Source organism: Cinclus cinclus, chromosome 14 (assembly GCF_963662255.1).
Source record: "Cinclus cinclus chromosome 14, bCinCin1.1, whole genome shotgun sequence".
Lineage (NCBI taxonomy): Eukaryota > Metazoa > Chordata > Aves > Passeriformes > Cinclidae > Cinclus > Cinclus cinclus.
Genome location: NC_085059.1, coordinates 20094820 through 20117174, shown reverse-complemented (window position 1 = coordinate 20117174; position 22355 = coordinate 20094820). Strand labels below are relative to the sequence as shown.

Genomic DNA, 22355 nt, shown 5'->3' with positions numbered 1-22355 from the left:
CCAAATAGCTTCCACCAGCTGTAAATGAGAAACAAGAAATGCCACGTGCTCTTTTATTTTGCAGCTGATCAAGACCAGAACAGAATATTTACTGATGACTGTTCAGCATCTCTGATTTCTGATTGTTTTCCTTTGGCTTTTAGTTCAGATATCCTTGGGTGCCTCAAATACTAAATTTTCCCCACATATGGCAGTGGAGGGAGAAAGAAATGGAACAATCCAAAAAACCTTCAAAGATTCTCCTACAATTGATCCATGGGATAAATCACAGGGTTTCTGTTAAGAAAAATCAGGATGGTTTTGGTTTCTGTTGTCTGTCTTGCAAGCACTTCACCATTCACACTCTCTGACTGTTTCAATGACACTTCAAGCCCAAGGCCCTGCCCAAATTCCTAAATTCCATTTAGTGTCTCCTGTGTCCTTTAGGCAACCTTCTCTTGGTGCCACCCCCTGTGTCCCCTGCCTTGGGGTGACCGAGGGCAGGACAAGCTCTGCTCCACCTGAATCTCCTCTTCCCTCAGGAAGCCTCACTTGTCTCACTTTTGGGTCTAATTTTTTGGGTGTTCTGTTGTTTTTGATGCTGCGTTGCTGTCACGGGTTGGACTCGGTGATCTCCGAGGTCCTTTCCAACCTCACTGATGCTGTTGACACATCCAAAATCCACAGGGATTGCCAAGAATTTATTTTGTTATTCCTACCCCGCCACGGAGCGTTGTGGAATCCTGAAGCAATGAAGCAGCAGCTGAGTCTTTGCATGTTGTCATTCACAAAAAATAACTCACGATCAGTCTGCTGGGTGATGAACAAGCCTTGTTACCCATTCCCTCGGGGTTTGCATGAAAACATGACTTTAAAATGTTGAGGAAATGGTGATTTCTGCTGGGATCCACCCAATCACAGAGATAAAAACATGGCTTAAGCACAGACCTGCATAATACTGCAAATACACGTGGAAGGCAACTGGCAGGACTTCTGGGGCCAGGGTAAAGACTGTCCAGGAATAATCACTTCTAAAGCTCCCAGAGGGAATCCAAAGGAGGGACGTGGGGATGGGGAAGGGTCTGGAGGAGCAGCTGAGGGCACTGGGATTGTGCAGCTGGAAGAGACCCAGGGGAGACTCCTTGGGGTCTGCAGCTCCAATCTCTGTGACAGTGGCAGGAACAGCACCCAGGGAAGGGCTGGGGCTGGCTCAGGGAAGGTTAGGGGTGGATTTTAGGAAAGGTTCTTCCCCCTGGGCGCTGCCCAAGGATCCCCAGGGAATGCCAGAACTCCAGGAGAGTTTGGACACTGCTCCAGGGATGCCCAGGCTGGGATTGTTGGGGGGGCCGGTCTGTGCAGGGTCAGGAGCTGTACTGGATGATCACGGAACCATGGAATAATTTGGGTTGGAAGGACTTTAAAGCCCATCTCATCAGACCCGTGCCACGGGCAGGGAAACCTCCCAGAGCCGCGGCTGCTCAGAGCTCTATCCACGGTGACCCTCGTGTGTCCCTCCCACTCGGCACAGCTGGGACAGTAACTGCGCGCTGCCATTACAATTTTATTGACTCCCATCCCTCTCGCTGGGCACTGAGCTGCCGCAGAGCGCTCAGCACCGCCCTCAGGCTGCCGGGGGGCGGGGCCGGCGGCACGGCCGGAAGCGGAAGCGCGGCGGGGCCGGAAGCGGAAGCGGCGGTGCTGGCGGAAGGGGTCGCGCAGGAAGCGGGGCCGGGGCTCCCCCGCGGCCACAACCGGGGCGAGGGCGGCGAGGGGAGCGAGGGCAGGTGAGGGCAGCGAGGGCCAGCGGAAGGCGGCGAGGGGCAGGGGACGGTGGCGAGGTTGGCTCGGCGGGACGGGGACCCGGAGGCTGCCGCTCCCTCCTCGGGCCGGCCCCGCTGTCACGGGCCCCGAGGGCCGCCCCGTGAGAGAACGGCGGTGATGGGGCTGTGGGGAATCCTGGTTTTGCTTCGCTTATCTCGGCTCAAATCACTGCGTCCTCGCGTTTTCCCCTGCGCTTTGGGAGCGCCCCTCTGGATCCGGCGCTTGCCAGGCCGTCCCTGGCTGCTCCCGCTGTGTTTTTCCTTATTTTGTCGTTTCTGCGGAGTCTCCCCGTGGCTTTTAAAGCTTTCTGTGGTCCGTGGAGTGCTTACTCATGCAGAATAGAGCACGTCGAGCTGTTGTTTCATGTGACGTTTATTGTCGAGAATTCATTGAGGTGGGGGTTTTATTGAATATATCAAGCTCTTTTTACTGTGGAGATTTATATTTCATTTTTAATTGGGGTCAGTTCGCTGATGTAGCATGAGGTGTCAAAGCTCTGCTCATTAGCTCAAAATAACACTAAGATGAGCTTTTATTGTGCAGAAATTGCAGACTCGTAGAGACAAATCCTGCTTTTCCCCCTTTGTGGCAGGGCTGGGTTGTGCTCGTTGGAATTGTGTCTGGCAGGATTTTTCCTGCTTTGCTTGCTAATATTTTTAATTATCTTGCCTTTTACTGTTCTCTTTCCTGCTGGTTGTACCCAGCAGGTGGCTGTGCCAGTCTGGAAGTTTTGAGCTTGTGTTGCAGTCCTCTGTTCAAATTGAGTTATCCCAGGTGGCTGGGAATCGCTGTTTTTCTTGTAATCCAGTCTATAAATAATTAATTTTGAGCTTTATGAGGTCGAGCACCCCAAACTGAGCCCTTCCAGCCAAAAAGAACAACAAAAGCAGGGTCTTCACTCCTTCCTGGAGGATTCCTCCAATCCCGAGGAGCAGAGATCCATTCAGACAATAAATCCAAGTGGGGATTTATTGTTTGAGTATCCTCCTTTCAAATCAAATCATGGTAACATGCAGTTAGTAACTTAAAATTCACCCGAGAGGTGTGAAACCACGTGTTTTGTAGTAATTAGATGGCAGTGAAGCTGTCAATATTTTAAATTTTGGTGTCACAGGGAGGCTGCAACAGAGGCCTTGCTGAGAGCTTGTCCAAAATCTGCTTATTTTACCAGTTGTTTTTCCTCAATCCACTGAATTTTGGCATCCAGCCTGTTAAACTCAGGTTCAGTGAGTTGGTGATGCTCTGCCCTCCTCGTTCTTGTGGTAGAATTAAAGAAATCTTTGGCAGACACAGTCATGGAAGGATCTCTCAGCATCTGTGGAAGGTGATTTTGTGTTAGCATTGAGTTAATCTTTATTTTAGTTGTTTATTTGTTGTCTCTCATGAGAACTGTGGGTGTTTTTACACAAAGCTTTGTAATTCCAGTGCCTGTGTGTGCTGCAGTGTGGAGGAAGTTCAGGAAGGAGCAGAGTATCCTGCGTGCTGCTTTCAAACAATGACTCCCACGTTTTCTCTGGCTTTGGTTTTAACTCAGCAACCTGAATACTTTTATTTGGTGTTCTCACCTCGAAGAGGAGCTGGTTTGAGGGCTTTTAATGGGGCATTTTTGGAGAGTAATCACCAGGAGCCCATTTTTTCAAAAAAGAAAAAAGTAATTTTTCTCCTGGACAGATTTTGGGCTTTTATTTTGTGCTGGAATGTTGTAGTGGGTACTGAGCTGGTGATCTCTGCACAGCTTCCCTGTGAATGTCTTGATCTCAGGGTGGGATGTCTGAAGGTTTTTTATTCATAGAAAGAACAATCTGTGCTTAAACCTGTGGTGATTTTTCTTCATCCCTCCCTCAGCTGAGAGTCTGGTGTATCTGATAATCCACAGGTTTTGTCTGAGCCCTTTTGCCTAATCAAACCACAACTTGTTTTTTGCACTTGAACTGCTGTTCCCTCCTCTGCTGTGTCCCTTTTGTGTTTCAGTTGCCTGAATTTCATAACTCTGTTCCTGTTTCCTCCCAGCAGAGCTCAGTGCAGAGATGGGGCCCCGGCGGAAAACTGTGAAAGCGAGCGCAGCGAGCAGGGAAGGGGCAGAGTCTACCAAAGCTGAGGAGCCAAAAGATTACATGAACCAACTCTCTCATGAAGTGCTTTGCCACATCTTTAGGTGAGTAGCCTGGCAGAAATCAATTTAGTGTTTATTATTTTAGAGTTCTTCAACTTGACCTGTTCGTGACACAGTAAACGGTGATTGTACCACGACTAGACTGGTGGATGACAAATGTTTCTTTCAGTCTCCAAAATCCATTTGGCAACTGAAAATGAATTTATGTGAGTGTCATGAATGTTAGAATGAGAAAGAAATGAATAAGTGATTAAATTCTAAATACTGATTTTAGAGCAGAAATACACTTTGGGTGGGGCACAGCTGAGGTGATTGTTTGGGAATTGTTGCATTTGCAGAAAGGATCTGGGATGAGGATGTGACCTCCACTACAGCAAAATTCTTCTCCCAGATCTTCACTCAGGCCTGTTAGCCAAAACATAATGCCTCACCCACAAGTTCTTGGAAAACAGCAGCTCTCCAAAATACCTGGAAATTGAGCTTGCAGTATGTGCTAGAAAAAGAAAGTAGCTTAATCAAAGCTGTTGAGGCAAATGGCTTGGTCAGGGTTTGGGTTGGTTTAAATTAACTTTAGGGAAGGAATTGCTCCCTGTGAGGATGGCACAGGTGCCCAGAGCAGCTGTGGCTGCCCCTGGATCCCTGGCAGTGCCCAAGGCCAGGATGAAGCACCCTGGGACAGTGGGAGGTGTCCCTGCCATGGCAGGGGTGACACTGGAAGGGAATTAAGGATTTAAGATTTAACCCATTAAACATTCTGTGGTTTACTAGAGAACCAAATCACCCGTGCATTTAATAATTACATTTGTAAGAATATTCCATAGGCAGTGTCAGAAACTGCTGAGTCACTCTACTTAGCAAGACTCCCGAGCCTGACACGCGAGCACCGTGCGGTGCTAGAGGTGCCCCCCGTTGCTGTGTGCCAGCTTTGTGCCAGCTGGAGCTGCAGCTGTGCTGAAGCAGGGGCTGGTTTTGCTGTCCCCAGGTACCTGCCCTTGCAGGACATCATGTGCATGGAGTGCCTGTCACGGAAGCTGAAGGAGGCGGTGACGCTGTACCTGCGCGTGGTCAAGGTGGTGGATCTGTGTGCGGGGCGTTGGTGGGAGTACATGCCCACAGGTGAGCTGCTCCTGCCTCTCACCTGTGCACAATCAACCTGCCATTGCCTGGGTCTTGCCTTCCTTTGCCTTGAGGCATGGCTGTGCCGAGTTTCTGTCTGCGTGTCGATACGAATTTGGGCTGTTGCTGTATTAGGTCATAGGTTTGATGATCTCAAAGGTCTTTTCCAACCCGGTTCGTTCTGGGCTTCTGTCACTGGGAGTGCTCTGTAGCCACCTGCCAGTGCAATCTGTGTTTGTCTGATTGTTGGAAAGGAGTTTATCCAGGGGTTAAGCCATGAAGAGGCTGTTTGCATGCAGGAAGCAAAAAATACAGTGGAGTGAGAGAGCAACTCATCTGCCAGCACTTAACAATGTAAGGATAAGTTTTGATGTCACACCTCGAGTCACCTGCAGATCAGTAAATAAATTGGTCAGTCTGGGTGAGCTCTGCGAGCACCAGGATTTTTGTTGGGTTTAAATTGCACTGCTGGGATTTGGTGGGGGACACAGCTAAAACGAGGCAATTCTGAAAATGAGAGGATTTACAAATTGACTGTGGCTGGAAGTAAGCAGGTGTTTAGACCTAACCTAAGATTGGTGTAAATACAAGTAACTTACCCAGTTAAAATATTTTTCATGTGCTGTCTTTCACTGGAATAAAAGAAACCTTTGCTTTAAGAAACCATCCTGTTTCTGTGAGAAATGTGAGCTGTGGTGAATAGTGAACTGATATAAGGGATCCAGCTGGGATTTTTTTTGAGCCATGGAGTTGATAAATGGAATTCCAGGAAAAATAGAACCACAGAGCTTCATGTGAGGAAGGAGAGAGGACAGTGAACCCTGCAGCCATGTAGCTCCTCTGAAGGAAACCTGTAGCAAACCTGCAAAATTCAAGGCAGAGGAGTATTTAGATCATGATTTCTAGAATGTGGAAGTAAAAGGAAAGCTGTTGCTTCACCAAGTGCATCTTTTCAACATCCCAGAAGTTGTACTGCCACATGAAGAGAGAAGTGTTTGGCTTTCCCTCCAGAGCTGAGTGTCTGCTGCCACACCAATACCAAATGTGTTGTTGTTGTCTTAGGTTTCACTGATTCCAGCTTCCTAACGCTGCTGAGGAAGATGCCAGACATTGAACAACTTTATGGTCTTCATCCCAGGTATCTGGAAAGGCGCCGAGTCCGTGGCCACGAAGCTTTCAGCATTCCTGGAGTTTTAGAGGCTTTGCAGGCCTGTCCAAATTTGCTGGTGAGTGGCTGGACTTGGGAGAGAACATCCTTCTCAGCACTGTTAAAAACTGTGGCAGGGACTTGGTGCTTCCAGGGCTTTGGTTTAGGCCTGGCTGCACAGGGAGGAGTTAATTGTGACCCTGTTTGCTAATGACAACTATTTTTAGTTGCACCACTGGGAATCCCAGGTGCTCTTAAGCCCAGCAAGGAATTAAAGCTCTGATCCCTCTGCTTTGAAAAAGACAAGTCTTGCTAGAAATGCAAAGTGAAATAACGTTGCGTTCTGTAGTTTACATGGTTAAGAGGATGTTGTTGTTGAACTGGTGTTAGAGCATTTGCTTTGCTTCCTTTTATCCAGGGTGTTGAGACCTCTCATTTAGAGCTGGTGGAAGCTATTTGGACATACATGCCCCAAGTCCACATTTTAGGGAAGTTTCGTAATCGTAATGGTGCTTTTCCAATTCCTCCTGAGAACAAGCTGAAAATTCCTATAGGAGCTAAAATTCAGACTTTGCACTTAGTAGGTGAGTGTGGTCATGGTGAAGGAGTTGGCTTCAACACAGGTGGATTTAAAGGCTTTGAATCTCTGCAGATTTGTAATTCTTTGGAGGAGAGGGAGTTTGGGCTGTGGCATCTTGGAGATCTTAGCTGGATATTCGATAGCAGGTGCAGAGGGCAAGTTGTAAAGAATTCTTGACAAACCAGGTGAAGAACTTGTGTTTCAAGTGTTCACAGCTTTTCTCAGCCACAAAGCACAGAAAAGCTTCCTTTTGAAAGCCAGGAATTTGTCATGCGGAGGATTAGTTCAAAGCTTGTTTAAAATGTTTGTTTGTTTTGTTTATGTATTATTAGGGGTGAATGTCCCTGAGATTCCTTGTATCCCAATGCTGAGGCACCTTTATTTGAAGTGGGTGAGACTCACCAAACCACAGCCTTTTAAAGATTTCCTTTGTATCAGCTTACGGGCTTTTGTCATGAGGAACTGTGCTGGTAAGAGGGATTCTTCCTGTCTGAAGGGGATGGTAGAGCATGGAGGAAATCTGGTTCTGTTAAAGTCTTGGAATTCCACATTCTGAGAGCAGCCCTTGTTTGATTTGTGGTGTTGGACAGAAGTCTCTCCCTGTCCTCTCTCTTACTTGTTGCTGTGTGGTTCTGTTGATCCTGCTCTAGAGGGATGGATACGTGTGGATGTGTTTTAGTTCTTCCATGGGATAATTCAAGGAGAAGTGAACAATCTGCTCTGTCTTTCTGGCCTTGTTGTGTGCAGGACCCACAAACTCTCTGAAGTACGTTCCCCTGGTGACAGGCCTGGCTTCTGCCAGGAATCTGGAGCACTTGGAACTGGTCCGTGTTCCATTTCTTGGAGGACTTATCCAGCACGTGGTAGAAGACAGCTGGAGATCAGGTGGGAGACTCCTAATCCCTCATACCTGAATAAAAATAAATAAATCACAGCTTTAGCAAATTCTGGGGGGTTTTTGTCTGTAGCATATTCTTTTTTGTTTGTTTGGAACTATGATCATAGTACTAAGTACACTCTGTATATTGCTCTGCAGTTAACTCTTAATGAGCTGCATTTGTTGGTGAGCAGAACCAGGATTGGAGGAGCTGGGTGCAAATATTTGTTTTTTTGATTTGCAAAGAAAAGAGAAGACAGCACTGGTGAAAATGTGTAGGGCTGAGGGCTGGGATGTGGGGCTGAAGTGTAAGAAGGGTGTTCTTTATTTGCCAGGTGGTTTTAGGAATTTGCACACTATAGTTCTGGGAGCTTGCAAGAATGCACTTGAAGTGGATCTTGGCTACCTCATCATAACTGCTGCACGAAGGTACCTCCATTCAGATCTCTCTTTGCTTCTCCTTTTTCAAAAGAAAATGTCTTAGAAATGACATCCAAGAGACAGAACAGCCATCACGGTTTAAGGAACACACATAAAAACTTTGCATAACAGGAGTGTTTTGTGATTAAAATAACTGCAAATACCTTCTGAGTCCTGCCAGAGTCTCTGTTTTTTGTTTGTTTTTTTTTTTTTAAACAGGGCACCTTCTTGAGTGTTTTCTGTGTTTTGGCCTGAATTTTGACAGGAGCAATTCTGAATTCCCTGCAGGTTGCACGAAGTGCGGATCCAGCCTTCCTTGACCAAAGATGGTGTTTTTTCTGCTTTGAAGATGGCTGAACTGGAATTCCCCCAGTTTGAAACTCTTCACCTAGGCTACGTTGATGAGTTTTTACTACAGTGTATGACACGTTTTATATCCATAAAAAACCATAAGGATCACAGAAATTGCTGTGTTTTCAATCGTGTTCTCAGTGATTAATAAGAATATTAACGTTGCATGTATTGAGGCTGCTGATCTCATACAGCCAAGTCTGCTTTTCCTCACTCCCTGAAACTGGGAAAGCTAAGCTTTATTAAAGGAATGATCTGATCAGTAAGGAGTTAGAAAATCCTGCTATAAAAGGCAAATTTACTGCTGTGTCTGCTCCTCTCTTTTGTAGGTAAAATGACGAGTACGGACTTGGTGAGGTACGGCTTGGCTGATGTGGTTGAAAACCCAGGAATTATTACAGATATTGGTATGAAAGCTGTAAATGAAGTTTTTTCTTTCATCAAGTATCTGGTCATTTACAACTGCCCACATCTACATAACCCAAATAATTGGATCACAGGTATTGCACACCTTTGAAATTTCAGAGCTATTGTATGAATTTCTGTGCTAAACCAGAATTTCTCTGCTCTAGTACTGCTTGTTCTGTTGTTAGTAAGTACAGTAGATGATGCTTGCTTTGGGGCCATGCTGGGAGCAGGATGGAGATCCAGAGGATGCTGCTGTCAGATCTGAAAAGGGGATAATGAACAAGGAGTGAGGTGGGAATCCCTCAGGAAAGGCCTCTCTTGTGTTCCCAGACCACTCGAGGTGGACCCGCCTGGTTGACCTGACCCTGGTGAGGTGCCATGCCATCAAGCTGGACTCCTTCAGTCAGTTCATCGAGTTACTGCCAAGCTTGGAGTTCATTTCTCTGGACCAGATGTTTAGAGAGCCTCCAAAGGTAAATTCCAGAGAATGGTTTGGCTTTTTCTCATCGCCAGGATTTTTACTTGTTTCCATTTCATTGGCAATCCAGTGTGCTCTTCTCAAAGTTGTCATTAATTGAAGAGATTGGTAATAAATCACTTTGGTTTGCAGTAGCTTTTAACATGGTGTGCTGGGGAGAGTGGTGCTGCTTCTGCAAATGGGAGCAGTGGCAAAGGATGAACAAGTGCACAGGAAATAAAACTCACTGATTCTCTCAAGGTCTCTGCTGATATTTCACTGTGCTGCTGCTTTTTATATTGTTTTTTCCTCTTAGGCCTCTCTTTGCAATACTTAGAAGCTTTTATAACTTTTTTCTGGGTGAAATGGGGGTCGTGTTTCCCTTCTGAAGTGCTTTCAAAGCTCAGGAACTTTATTTCTTCACATTGTCCTCTCCCACACTGTAACACAAATCCTTGGTAAGCTGCTGGCAGGCAGTGAAAAGTGTAAAACCTGCTTCCTTTGGTCATTAATGGTTTAATTAATTACCAGTTTACCTTTACCTCGAGGCTGCTTTGTGCTGGGAAGACTCTGATCTGCTGTTTGTATTCATGTCATGACCTCACAGCAAATAAATAGATTAACACAATTAATAGATTCAAATTAAGTGCTTTGAGGACTTTCTTTGAGGACTTTTATTAGGAGTTTAACAGTGTAAGTTCCGGGTTGCCAGCCTGAAGATAAACCTCTGCAATCAGGAAATCTGAGGGACAGTTTCCCTGGTTTTTGTGCAGAGTGGTTTTTCCTGAGCCTTTAGGGAATGTTGAGATAATGAGTGCGTGTTTTCAAATGTGAATTTCTGCTCTTTGTTTCCAGGGTTGTGCTCGTGTGGGCCTAAGTGCAGGCACAGGAATTGGGGTCTCCTCTGCCCTGGTGAGCAATCAGAACTCCAACAATGACAATGACAACAACAACAACCACCAGAACAACAACAACCCCAACATCCACCACAACAACCACCAGCACCCCAACGAGCAGAATGAGGAGAACGAGCTGCACCAGGAGGGCCCTGCTGAGGAGCAGCAGATTGGGGCAGAGGGTAATTCTGGGGGGATTTGCATCTGAGGGTAATCCTGGGGAAGCTTTTGGGAGGAATTTTATCTGCATTCCCACTCACACAGGCCCCTGGTGAGGATGGGAATATACGTTTAAGTCTCGTTGCTCTTTCAGCTCCTGGTGTGAAGCTTTAATCTTTTCTGAGTGAACTAAACTCCAGAACTTAGGCTGGGCTTTGACCACAGAGATGCAGAACAAATCTGTGAGAACCCAGAGGCTCACTGAGGGAATCAAGGCAGTTATTTATTTCTTGTGGGTGTTTGAGGGCTCTCAGTTGTTTCCTATTCCTGTTCCCCTTTGCAGCCCTGAATGAGATGGAGGAGGTGGCACAGGAGGAAGGGGAGGCTGCTGGGCAGGGCCAGGATGAGCTGCCAGCTCCCAGCCAGGCTGTTGTTCCCATGGAGGTGGATGAGGAGCAAGCAGGTAACTGGGTTTGGCAAGAAGTCACCTCCTGGTATCTCCCTGAGGGATTAATTTTCCACTGTTAGTCTGGTTTTGGATGTTTTGTTTCAGCTGGGTTGTCTGATTGTGAATAATGATGTTAGCATAGCTTAGTGCTGTAAAGGAATTTATTCTGTGTGTGTTACAGCCCAGAATGAGGGAATTTATTCTGTGTTACAGCCCAGAGCTTGCTTTGCATATGCAGGGAAATACCTTGACCTTAAAGCCTGATTTTTGTGCCCAGTATAATAAAAGTCAGAAGGCCTGAATGAACTTGTCCTGTTGCTCTGTTGGTGTTCATGGCCTTAGTTCTTTCACTGCAGCACTTGGGTTGTTTTTGCTTTTTCTCAAGCCAGCACACCTTGTTCCAGTATTAATTTAATATGTGTTAGTGACACAAGGCAGTCTTGATTTCTTTTATTGCCACTTTATGCTGGACAACATAATTTTCTACTGAATATCCCAACAACATGAAATGACACTCCTCCCCTTCCAAACCAGAATGCTTTAGTGCTGAAATGCAGTATTTTGCCCTTCTCCATTTAGATTTTAATGAGGAACCTGCAGAATGGGTGGCTAAATTGACTCCAGTTAATTCCTTACCAGTTTCTCAAGCAGTGCTAAAAGTTTTCAGCCCTTTAATCGGTGCTTGGTTAATTTTTACATGAAGTATTGATATTCTCCTTCTCAGGACCAAGTGGAATTCAACCTGTTGTAAAAGCAACTCCTATTACCATCCATGATTCAGATAGTGAGGATGAGGAGGAAAGCATGAGCACTTCCAGAGTCTGCATCTCCAACAGCATTGCACAGAGTTACTCAGATGGGGAAGAGAAGAGCAGGGATCCAGTGGAAACCAGAGAACCTTCAGGTGAGCAACATTGATTCTTGAGCTTCAGTCATTCCATGTGGTGCAGGTTCATTTTTAGCTTAGTTTGGAATGGGGAATGAAGGTGTAAGGACATATTTTGGGCTCAAATCACAGGCTGTGTGCAGAGACACAAATAGTGGTGCTGCACTGATCAGAAACCTGCAGCTCCTCTTTGGGATTCCCAAGAGGACAGAATTTATCAAGCCTGTGAGCCTGCAGTGTGGATGTCAGTTGTGGTTTCAGGGGGGAAAGAATCTGTGTATGAAGAGAATTTGCATCAACTTTTGTACTGCCAGTATTGGCAGTTTGAGGCTTGGGGTGCTGTAATGACTGAGAGGATTAAAACAGATATTCAGGAGGAATTCCTGCATGGAAGGAGTGCTCAGGGCTTGGCAGAGGCTGCCTAGGGAGGTTTGGATCCCCATCCCTAGAGGTGCCCAAGGAATTCCTGGAGGTGACACTGAGTGCTCTGGGCTGGGGACAAGGTGGGGATGGGGCACAGCTTGGGCTGGATGGGCTGGGAGGGTTTTTCCAGCCTCAAGGATCCTGGGATTAAGTTCTGTTGTGATTTGTGTGGTTTTTTATTCACCTGAGACTGCTGGCAGCACTGCCCAACCCCAGGAGGGGGAGCTGAGGGTTGCTGCTGAAATGTGAACTTGAGTCCTGTCTCTGTTCCTGTTTGATTCCTCAGATGTATTCCTCCTATTTAAGAAAACAGAAGCCTCTCTAGATATTAGAAAAAAATGCTTCCCTGGGAGGGTGGGCAGGCCTTGGCACAGGGTGGAATTCCCAGAGCAGCTGTGGCTGTCCCTGGATCCCTGGCAGTGCCCAAGGCCGGGTTGGACACTGGGGTGGAGCAGCCTGGGACAGAGGGAGGTGTCCCTCCCATGGCAGGGGTGGCACTGGGTGGAGGTTTAAGGTCCTTCCAACCCAAACCAGTCTGTATTCTTTGATTCTGTTTTCAGCGTGTCTGTCATACTGTGGCTGTGTGAGCACTGAGCTGCTTGCTGGGGGACAATTCGGTATTTTTTTGTGGCAAACCCTCCAGCACATCAGTCCAAAAATAACTGCAAGATGCTACAAAGATGCAGCAGCAGCTACAAATACTAATAATTCCCATTCCTGGGGAGATTGCCCTTGGCCTCTGGGCTGCCCTGTGCTTTCAGCACAGGAACACTCAGGTTTTATTGGAGGTTTCTCATTGCTGTCCCTCCCTTCACTCCCGCAGTGAGCGGCAAAGGCAAGACCCCCCTGAGGAAGAGATGCGGCGGGGGCCGCGGGGGCCAGGCCAAGCAGTTCCCCGTGGAGGAGAGCAGCTGTGAGAAGGGCTGCCAGGTGACCAGTGAGCAGATCAAAGCTGACATGAAAGCAGCCAGTGACATGCCCGAGAGGAGCAAGAGCAAGGATTCCTACGGCAGCTGCAGCAGCGCCCCGGCGTCCACGGCGACATCCGGCTCCCGCAGTGCTGCTTCTCCCAGTCCTGACTGTGCCCAGGCAGCCCAGGGCCGCTGTGCTGGCAGCAGCCCAGCAGCTGCAGAGGAGTCCAGGCAGTGCGGCTGCTCTCCTTGCAGGAGGGATGGATGCGGTGAGAGGGAGCCCGAGGAGAGCTCCGTGTGTTCCCGCTGCTCCTCCAAGGCCAGGCAGCGCAGGACGAGCAGGGGGTGTGATGGGGAGAGCCCCTCCACGAGTGGAGCCTGCAGGGACGGGCCAGACTTTGCACTTAGGACACTGCCAGACTGTGGGGCTGCAGGAGAGCCTGGGGATCACAGGACTAGTGGGAGTGCCTGTGGGGCTGGCAGCCAGGAGCACAGCACGCAGCCCCCGGGCTGGGAGCTGGACTGCAAGGAGGAGTATCCACGGAGACCCCTGACCAGGGCCAGGAGCAGGCTGTCCCACGTGCCTCTGGTGTCAGAGCCAGGTAGGATTTACACACAGAGTAAGGGCTGAGTAGGTGCAGTGCTGCTGTGAGACAGCTCTGAGCAACTGCAGCTCCCCCCAGGGAGCTCTGATGTGCAGCTCCTTAGTCAGGGAGCTAAACCTGAGTGGTTTGAAAGGGTCAGAGCTTGATGGGACAGAGATGCCATCACCAGGTAAAAATCAGGTTTTTCTGAAAGTGCCACTGACTTTTTCTTCCATGCAGCTCTTTCTGTTTGTGTTCTCCATACATTCTAACCAGTATTTTGCTTTGCTCCTTCAAACATGCAATTTTTTGGGTAGCCCTGCCTGCCTGTGAAGGCTGTGATTCATTGAAACAGAAGTTGTCTATCCATTAAAATCCTCCCTGCAAAGGCAGAGCCACGCTTAGATCTAAAAAAGAAGGCAAAGGTTCTGACTGGTGCTTTGTCAACTAATAAAGTCATAATTGCAATTGAGCCAGGCTTTTGGACCTGCATTGGGTTCTGCTTCCAAGTGTTTCAGGCAGGGTGATCAAACTTACTGAAAATTGTCCTTGTATTAAAAACCTTCATGCTTCACATTACTGCTTTGTTCATCTGACATAAAATAAAACCCCTGAAGAGCTGGAATGAAAGGAGAAAACAACAGATGTGAGAGGGGAACTTGCTGTTTCTTTCAAATATCCTTGGTTTCCAAAACAATCATCTTAGTCTGGCACAACCTCATATATCCAGGATTCTTTGCTGGGAATATCTGGCAGGTAAAATGAAACTGAAATATGAAATGTGCTGCTTACCCAGCTGTGAGTGTTGGAGATAGGGAAGATGGAGGGCAAATTCCAGCCTCAAACACTTCATATCTTGCTGTTTTTCCAGTTTATTTAATGCTCCCAAGTGTTAACAAAACCTAAATCACCTCAGATGTTCTGCAGGTAGAAGCAGCTCAGTTTTCAAGAGGAGATCTTGCTATTCAATTTAAAATGTCTGGTTTCTACCTTAAGACCAGTAATTAATTGGGGATCTTTGTGCACATGTCATGTGGTTTAATAAAGAAAGCTTAGTTGTAGTAAAATAATTTCTCATTTTGATCTGTTAGTGGCAGAAAATTAATTTTAGGGTGTTTTTCTTTCTTTCTCTTGGAAATAATGCTTGTGGTGATTTCTTTTCAAAGACTCATCTGTTAAATCAAGCAGGAATTTGAGGTCCCTGGTGGAACTTGGGAACATGAAAGGATTTTATACCTGGGCATCCTTTGCAATATTAGGAAAAACTTAGTGATGGTTACAAAGAGCAGATTTTCCAGAAGTTTGAGATAATTTCTACTATTTAAACATTAAAGCTATTTTGGGTCTTGTATTTGACAAGGATGTTCTGTTTCCTGCAGAGATTCAAGTGTAACCTAACCATGAATCTTTTCTTTTCCTGGCTCCACATCTTTCTGTGGTGTAGGTTCAGCATTCCTGGGTTTTCACCTATAAAATTATTTATTTGGATTAATTCTGAGCACAAAGCTGACAGTGGGATTTGAGCAAGGAGAGATTTGCTGGTGTTTGGATTTACCTGTGTGGGAAAAGTCATGGAGCAGAGGAAAGATTTTTTTTTTCCCTATGTTTTTGTTTCCAGAAGTAGCAAAGCCAAAGCCAAGGCAAACCACCAAGAGGAAAAGGACAGCTGACAAATCCACCAGTACCAGTGATCCTGTGATTGAGGATGATCATGTTCAGGTAAGGGCTTGTCCTTCACTCACCATAAACACCTGCTGGGAACTGAAGCTGTATTATATTAATTAATATCCTCCTATATTTGGTAAAATTCAATTTGTTTTTCGTTTTTACCCTTTCATACATTTTTAATTTTTTTTTTATTTTTATTTTCCCCAGGTACTGACTCTGAAATCCAAAAACCTGGTAGGAATCACGTTGACCAACTGTGGAATAACAGATTTGGTGCTGAAAGACTGCCCCAAGATGATGTTCATCCATGGTATGTGCTTCATGTCAGAGCTGCCTCCTCCCTCTGGCATTGTTGGAAATTCCTGAAAGAATTCAAGTCAGGCCACTGCTCATTTTGTATTCATCAGCTGCATTGCTGATGAATTAGAACACCAAATATTGCTGCTTCCCACTGTGAATGGTTCTTCTAACAGCTTTAATAAGGATTAATATCTGAAAATCAACAGCTGAAATGATCTGACAATTAGTGAGATGAGGTGTTTATTGAAGAGTAATTAGAAGTTGATGAAATGAGTTGGAGTACCTTGTTTTTCTCTCATTTCTTCCTTCTCCCATAGGGTTTTTAGCTGACAGGATGATACTTCTGCTCCTTGACATGATAAAAATCTGTTTTCAGTGCTGGCACTTAAGTTGCATTAGTTTCACATGGCAGGGTGTGACAGCTCCTGGATTGGGTCATTTATTGTTTTCTGCACCATCTAAATGACATGAGATATGTCTACTTAGCAGAAATAAAGGAATTTTTTCTTTATTCCAGGATACTTAGAGCACATATTGATTTTGAAGGAAATTTTGATTACATGAGTAGTGTTAATAGAAAGGAACCAATTTAATTTTCCATTGTGTGGCTTCCCAATCCTCCGTGTTTGAGCTGATTTTGGAAGTTGTGGCAGTCCACAGACCATTTCAGTGAAAGGAAACAGAGGGAGGAAAAGGTTATTAGATGAAATTTGACATGGCCTTTTAAAAGGTCACTTCTGGCACGGGCACAGCTGAAAACTTTGGTTATGATAATGTGGAAGATACGAAGAGCTGGGCTATATCTGGTACACTTATGTCATCTTTTGATACTTCTATTGCTTGTTTGCTTTCTTTTGAACCTGCCAGCCTTGAAATTCTCTGACAGGAGGCTCCTGAGGTCTTTTATTTCCTTTTCTAGCTACAAGGTGCCGTGTGTTGAAACACTTGAAGGTGGAAAATGCCCCCGTTGTGAATCGCTTTGACTACGCCCAGTGCAAGAAGCTGAACATGGATCAGGTCCTGGATCAGATCCTCAGGATGCCCCCAGAGAGGAACAGGATCATTTACCTTCGTCCCATGCAGCAGGTACAGAAGCAGCCTGCATTCTCTGGGAGCACACCTGGAGGGTTTGCAGTTGAGGCAGGAAATGTTAAAACAGCACAACTCTGAAATTTGGTCGTTTAAAGCCCTGCAAGGTTTTTATTGCAGAATCTGCTACTTGGGTTTTCAAATACTCTTGATAGATGAAATATTGAAATTCACCATCTCCAGTGTTCATTGCATTAGAGGATATTGTAAACTGCACTCTTGCAGGTGCAGGACTGAATATCCATAAATACTGTATATCCATAAATATTTGGGATACAATGATTGGGGGTACCAGCATCATAAAGTCACCCTAGGACAGATGCATTGAGTTCATTTCAAACTGAATAACTCAGCCTGTCAGAACCTGGGTGCTCCTTGTAGCTGTGTGTGAGCAGAGCGTGGCACAGGGATCTCAAATCCTGAGCCCATGTGCTGTTAGAATGAGGACCAGCAGAGTTTGGGATGCTGAAGGCTGCATTCCCTCCTGATGCTCAAGTGTTGCAGGGCACTGCTGGGACTGGGACCCACCCTCTCCTGCCCTCCTGTGAAGGAGCTGGAAGCAGGGACATCGAAGTACTTGTTTAAATCATCTGATGAAGATTTATGAGGGTTTCATTTAAGATCTGGAAGGTTGGGAGTGTTGGACTTCATCCCTCTGTGGTGCTGCTCCTCTCCTGCTTTTCTGTCTTGGTTTGCCAACAAGGGAAGGTTGATTGTACATAAAATCCATAAGATAAGCTTTGCTTTGAAACCACAGCTCTTAAAAGACAGCAGTAAAATACTAGATGGGAATAAAACCCCAAGTCACTGATCCCCTCCTTGTAACAAAAATTCTGAGGAATTAATGTAGTTTTAGACAATTCTGTAATTTTGTGGAGTTTATTTCCACACTGGAGTTGGGAAAGACATCAGCAATTAGGTATTTCCCATCTGATTCCAGTCCTCAAGAAGTTAAATTGGCAAAGCTGCACTGGGGAAGTTCCACTCCCCTCAGTCCTGTATTTATTTGTTTTGTTAAAATTCTCCCTCATGGCTGCATTTCCCAGGGATTTGCTCGATATCTGTTTGCTTCTGGCTCTGCAGTCCCATCCCAGTGTTTGTGGTGTTCACAAGTCTTTGTTCCCAGGTGGACACTCTGACTCTGGAGCAGAAGATCTTCAGTGGTCCCTACCCCTACCACATCTGCATCATCCACGAGTTCAGCAACCCCCCCAACGTGAGGAACAAGGTGCGGGTGCGGAGCTGGATGGACACCATAGCCAACATCAACCAGTGAGTACTGAGCACAGCCTGCAGCCCTGGCCATGCCCAGGGGGGCTTTACCTTCCAGGGACTCTGCCAAAGTGTCCTGGAGCAGCTGCAACTCCAGACTTGCTCTGTTCTGTCACCTACCTTTAAAAGAAATCCATTTGGCTACCGGTGAATTTAATATAAAACAGACTGTAAACCCCTATGGAAAATGCTGTGAATTCTCCAGCAATAATGCACTGAAGTTGTTGGAGTAATTTGGGAATATCTTCAAAGCCGCAAACGAGTTATTTTTAAGAGAGTGATTTGCTCCAAGAAATGGTGTTGGTTTGTTGGCTTCTGTGGAAAGTGATGTTCAATCAGTATCAGCTCCTGAAAATTCCCAGCAGCAGGGAATTGTGTCCAGTGGATCTCACCCAGCAGTTCTTAGCCTGTCCCTGCTGGCTGTGGTTGCTCTCCAAAGTGAAAGGATGGATTCTGAGGTGGTGTGAGGGTCTTGGGGCAATTTTTCCATGGATTCAGGCTCATTAAAGGGAAGCTCATGTATTAGGATTTCTCATCTGGTTTTTCTCCCTCTCGGCTCCCCATTTCCTGGCTGTAACCTCTCCCTCCTCCTCCTCCTCCCCAGAGAGCTGATTAAATACGAGTTCTTCCCTGAGGCCACCAGGACTGAAGAGGACCTGAAGAAATACCCCAAATACCCCTGGGGCAGAGACATTTACACCCTGGAAGGTGAGAGTTTGTGGGGAGCTGAGGGCTCTTGCTAAGAGGAGCAGCTTTGCATCATGACCCGAGCTGTGCAGAATATTCCTTGTGAGGAAATGGGGGAACTCAGCTCAGGGGTGGGGAATAAGGTGAGGAGATGCTTTGTGATGAGCAGGGATTTGAGGAGTGCTGGTGCTGCAGGGGTGCTGTTTTCCTCTCTGGCTCCTCACCCTGTCCCTCTCCCAGGCATTGTGGATGGTGCTCCCTATTCCATGATCACTGACTTCCCCTGGCTGAGGTCCCTGAGGACAGCAGAGCCCAACAGCTACGCCAGATACGACTTTGAGGATGATGAGAGGAGTGAGTAACCTGCTTGGGTCCTCCACTGGCAATTCATCCCTTTCTTTTTTCAGTTTTCTGCTCCTTAGGCTGCTTTTGGTAGATCTGTTGTTAAGTCAGGTTGGAGAGAAGTGAGAAAAGTCACAGAAATTCAATGTAAAAGTTAAAAACTGGACCTGTAAACTCTGGAATGGAGATGGCGTGGGTTAGAATTTATTGTAGAGGTGGTTCTTTCCATCTAGGAGCTCGTCTGCTAAGATATGATGGTAGGCAGTGCATGGGGCTCAATTAAAAACCTTGCTTGGCAGCAGAGACAAACATGTCCTTCATTATTTAATTAGGAACATCCTGGAGTCTTCATTAGAGGTATTTTTAATTGATCCTGGTTTGGATATTCTTATCCAGCTCCAGTTTAGAAATCTCAGGAGGATGAGGAAGAGGTTTGTTTGTTTTGGCTTTTCTTTTTGTTTTTTTTTTTTTTGGCTATACCTTTCTCTGGTTTTATTTTAAAATTTCTTTTTAAAATTTGATTTTGGACTGATGGAATTTAATTTTATTTTAGCTCGACTTGATGCTTGAAGTTCAATATGAAGGCTGAATTACCAAAAAATTGATAAGTATTTAATAAGAGTCAGGATGTTAAAAGAGTTATAGTGTTAAAGCCATGACAATGAAGAGCACTGCTGCTTTATCCTTAATTGATGTTGTTTATAAAATATTTAAGTAATGAAAAACCTGCAGTGATGTCAGAGAGGCCTCAGGGAGAGGGTTTCTGATGCTCTGGGATTTATTTCACTCCCAGATATTTGGACATGAGGAGTGGAGCTGTGGGGAGCTTTGAGGAAAGCAGGAGAGAACATTCCTTAAACATGGCCACTCAAGGGAAGCTTTTTCTCTTTGCCTCTTTGGCCAAATCTGAATGCAAAACCAGCCTGGCTGGGGAATATTTTTTGGGAGAAACATCCCCTTGTTATAAGTACATATTATGTTATTGGCTTTTAGCAATTATAAAAATGAATGCTGTATGTGTAATGTTGGAAAACTTTGCTGTATGAATACAGTTGCTCTTAGTTCTGCTATTAACAAGGCTTAGAAATAGTAGTGTGCTATATATATATATTTTTTTTTTAGACTATAACATGGTGGTGTAAAAAGCTGTTGTTCAGGTAATTAACTTAGAGAATGGCTAAAAAAAAGCTAATCAGGGAATCCTTCACATTCTTGGATTATCAGTGACACACCAGAACCCCAGGGGAAGAATTTATTGATATTCCATTATCAGGGAGTACTGACATGTTGATTTACAGGTGGGGGGGATGATTTTAAATAATCCATGAACAGGTTGATGCATTTCAAGAAATGTTTTCTGAGCTGGGGTGTGCTCTTGGCTGAATACCAAGCACCCCACCGTAACAACCTTGGCTTTGTTTGCCTCTTACCATATTTCGTTAAATTTTTAACACTTACCCTAAAGTGAACCTCGTTGTTCACCCCTTCCTCCTTGCTGTGTTTCCCCAGCCACCATCTATGCCCCGAGGAGGAAGGGGCAGCTCTCAGCTGACATCTGCATGGAAACCATCGGCGAGGAGATCTCGGAGCTGCGCCAGGTCAGGAAAGGGGTGTTCCAGAGGGTCGTGGCCATCTTCATCCACTACTGTGATGTCAATGGGGAGCCTGTGGAGGATGACTACATCTGAGGGCTGCCCCTTCCTCCCCCCTGGCACTGCTGGCCAAGAAAAAGCAGGATTTTTTTTTTTTTTTTAAATGAATGCAAAGCATTTCCCACCAAGGCGCCCTCGGCTCTCCGTGTGGTCAGGAGGATGTAGTTAAATGTAAAGTGGAAAGTACAAATTGTATACTAAGAGCTGTACATAAAGGAAACAAACAAAAAGGAAAAAAAACACAAAAAAAAAACCCACCCAAAACCTCCTAATACTGAGACTTTATTTCATATGTTTATACAACTTAATTTAAATTCCATTTTAATGAAGGCCAATAATTAGGAACGGGGAAGAAGATTTGAACTTTTCAGCCCATACAATTCATAGCAGTATTTTTTTTTTCCTTATAAACAACAATTCCATTTGCTGTGTTCAAAAGAGTCATCAGACTCTCTTTTAATCTGTGCCTTTTTCTTGAGCATTTAAGAGTCCAGTCTGAGTAAACCTGTTCAGCACAATCTTGGTGTCTTGTGTGCATTTTTGGAAAGGTCAGAATATTCTCCAGCTGTTGCAAAGAAGGCCAGAAGCAGAAAAAAAAAAAAAAAAAGGTAGAGAATTTGATGATCTGTGGTTGTTTCTAGAGGTATTCAACCCATTTTTGGGGGGTCAAGGAAGCCCCCACGTTTAGCACCTTAGAAACAGAATGTTCTCAAGCATTTTGTACTGTTGGATTTCATTTTCATGGTGTGTTTGACTCTGTACTATGGAAATCAAGTTGCTGATTGTTGGTTGGAACATAAATCTGCCCTTCCAGCTGGCTGGAAGCTGAGCTTTCCCTTCAGCAGGCAGGACAGGGGATGTGGCAGTGCCTGGTGCCTGTGGGCAGTGCCAGGGAGCTCTGGGGCTGGGCTGTGCTCGCTCCTGAATGCACATTTTCCACATGGTCACTAAAAAACTGCTGCTGTTTGCCCCAAAAAATGTGTGTGTTGTGGATTGAAAGGTGTTTGGTGGGGATTTGCTGCCAGTGCAGGTGTAAAATGCACATTTTACACAGGGTACCCTGGGCTGGCAGATGTTGCAAATTCCCAGCTCTGGTCTGGTCTCTCATCCATGCTTGTTTAAAATTGGTGTTACCAGCCTAGAAAATGACACTCCCTGTGGTGAAAGCTCTGCAGTTTAGACCATTTTATCCAATTTTGCTCATCATCCTGATGGTGATTCTCTGACTTGGGGGTAAATGGGGATTTCTAGGATGTTTAACTCTGTAAAATTGAGGTGAAGCTGCTCCACACAGCAAAGGCAGTGTTGGTTTTCTCAGCCTCTCTGTGGGAATTCTTGGGTTAATGTGAAACTAGAAATACATAAGAGGAAGAGGATGGTGCCTAATGGGAACATTTCCTCATCCCTGCTCTGTGCTGGCTGGAGGGGGAGCACTAAACACCAGAAAATGTGACTGTTGCTACATTTGCTGTCATGCAGGATCACAGTCAATGGTTTATTATAACTCTTATATTTAATTAACCATAGATAATGTATTCAATGATACTCAGCCAAAACAATTGTGACCCTTTCTAGAAGTGTTTCGAGTCCTCTGATTCATTGATTCTCTCAGATTTACCATTTTAGTCCAGAAAATGTTACTGAGTTTCTGAAGTATTGCACCACATCTCAAGCTGGTATCTCCTCACTCCAGTCTTTTGCAGAAGTATTTACACAAATAAAGTGTTTGTTTATATTCAGTATTTCTAGAAGCTGAACCTTGCAGTAAT

General features: G+C 45.5%; 1 protein-coding gene across 4 annotated transcripts; it reads left to right on the top strand.

Moving 5' to 3' along the window:
* Positions 1–1675: 1675 nt before the first annotated feature.
* Positions 1676–21104, top strand: FBXO38 (F-box protein 38). Of its 4 annotated transcripts, none has more exons than XM_062502419.1 (22): positions 1676–1763; positions 3814–3955; positions 4896–5029; positions 6092–6255; positions 6595–6760; positions 7089–7226; positions 7504–7641; positions 7969–8062; positions 8342–8472; positions 8734–8904; positions 9143–9285; positions 10125–10347; positions 10668–10787; positions 11497–11676; positions 12905–13594; positions 15195–15295; positions 15452–15554; positions 16464–16630; positions 17760–17905; positions 18510–18613; positions 18833–18946; positions 20444–21104. In XM_062502419.1, exons 2-22 carry the CDS (start codon positions 3828–3830, stop codon positions 20620–20622), a joined length of 3534 nt encoding a protein of 1177 aa, XP_062358403.1. In that variant the 5' UTR covers positions 1676–1763; positions 3814–3827; the 3' UTR covers positions 20623–21104. The 4 variants fall into 4 exon arrangements, with proteins under 4 accessions (XP_062358403.1, XP_062358405.1, XP_062358404.1 ...); XM_062502421.1 differs by lacking the exon at positions 20444–21104 and adding an exon at positions 19488–20436; XM_062502420.1 differs by having other exon boundaries at positions 1689–1763; positions 3811–3955.
* Positions 21105–22355: the final 1251 nt, after the last annotated feature.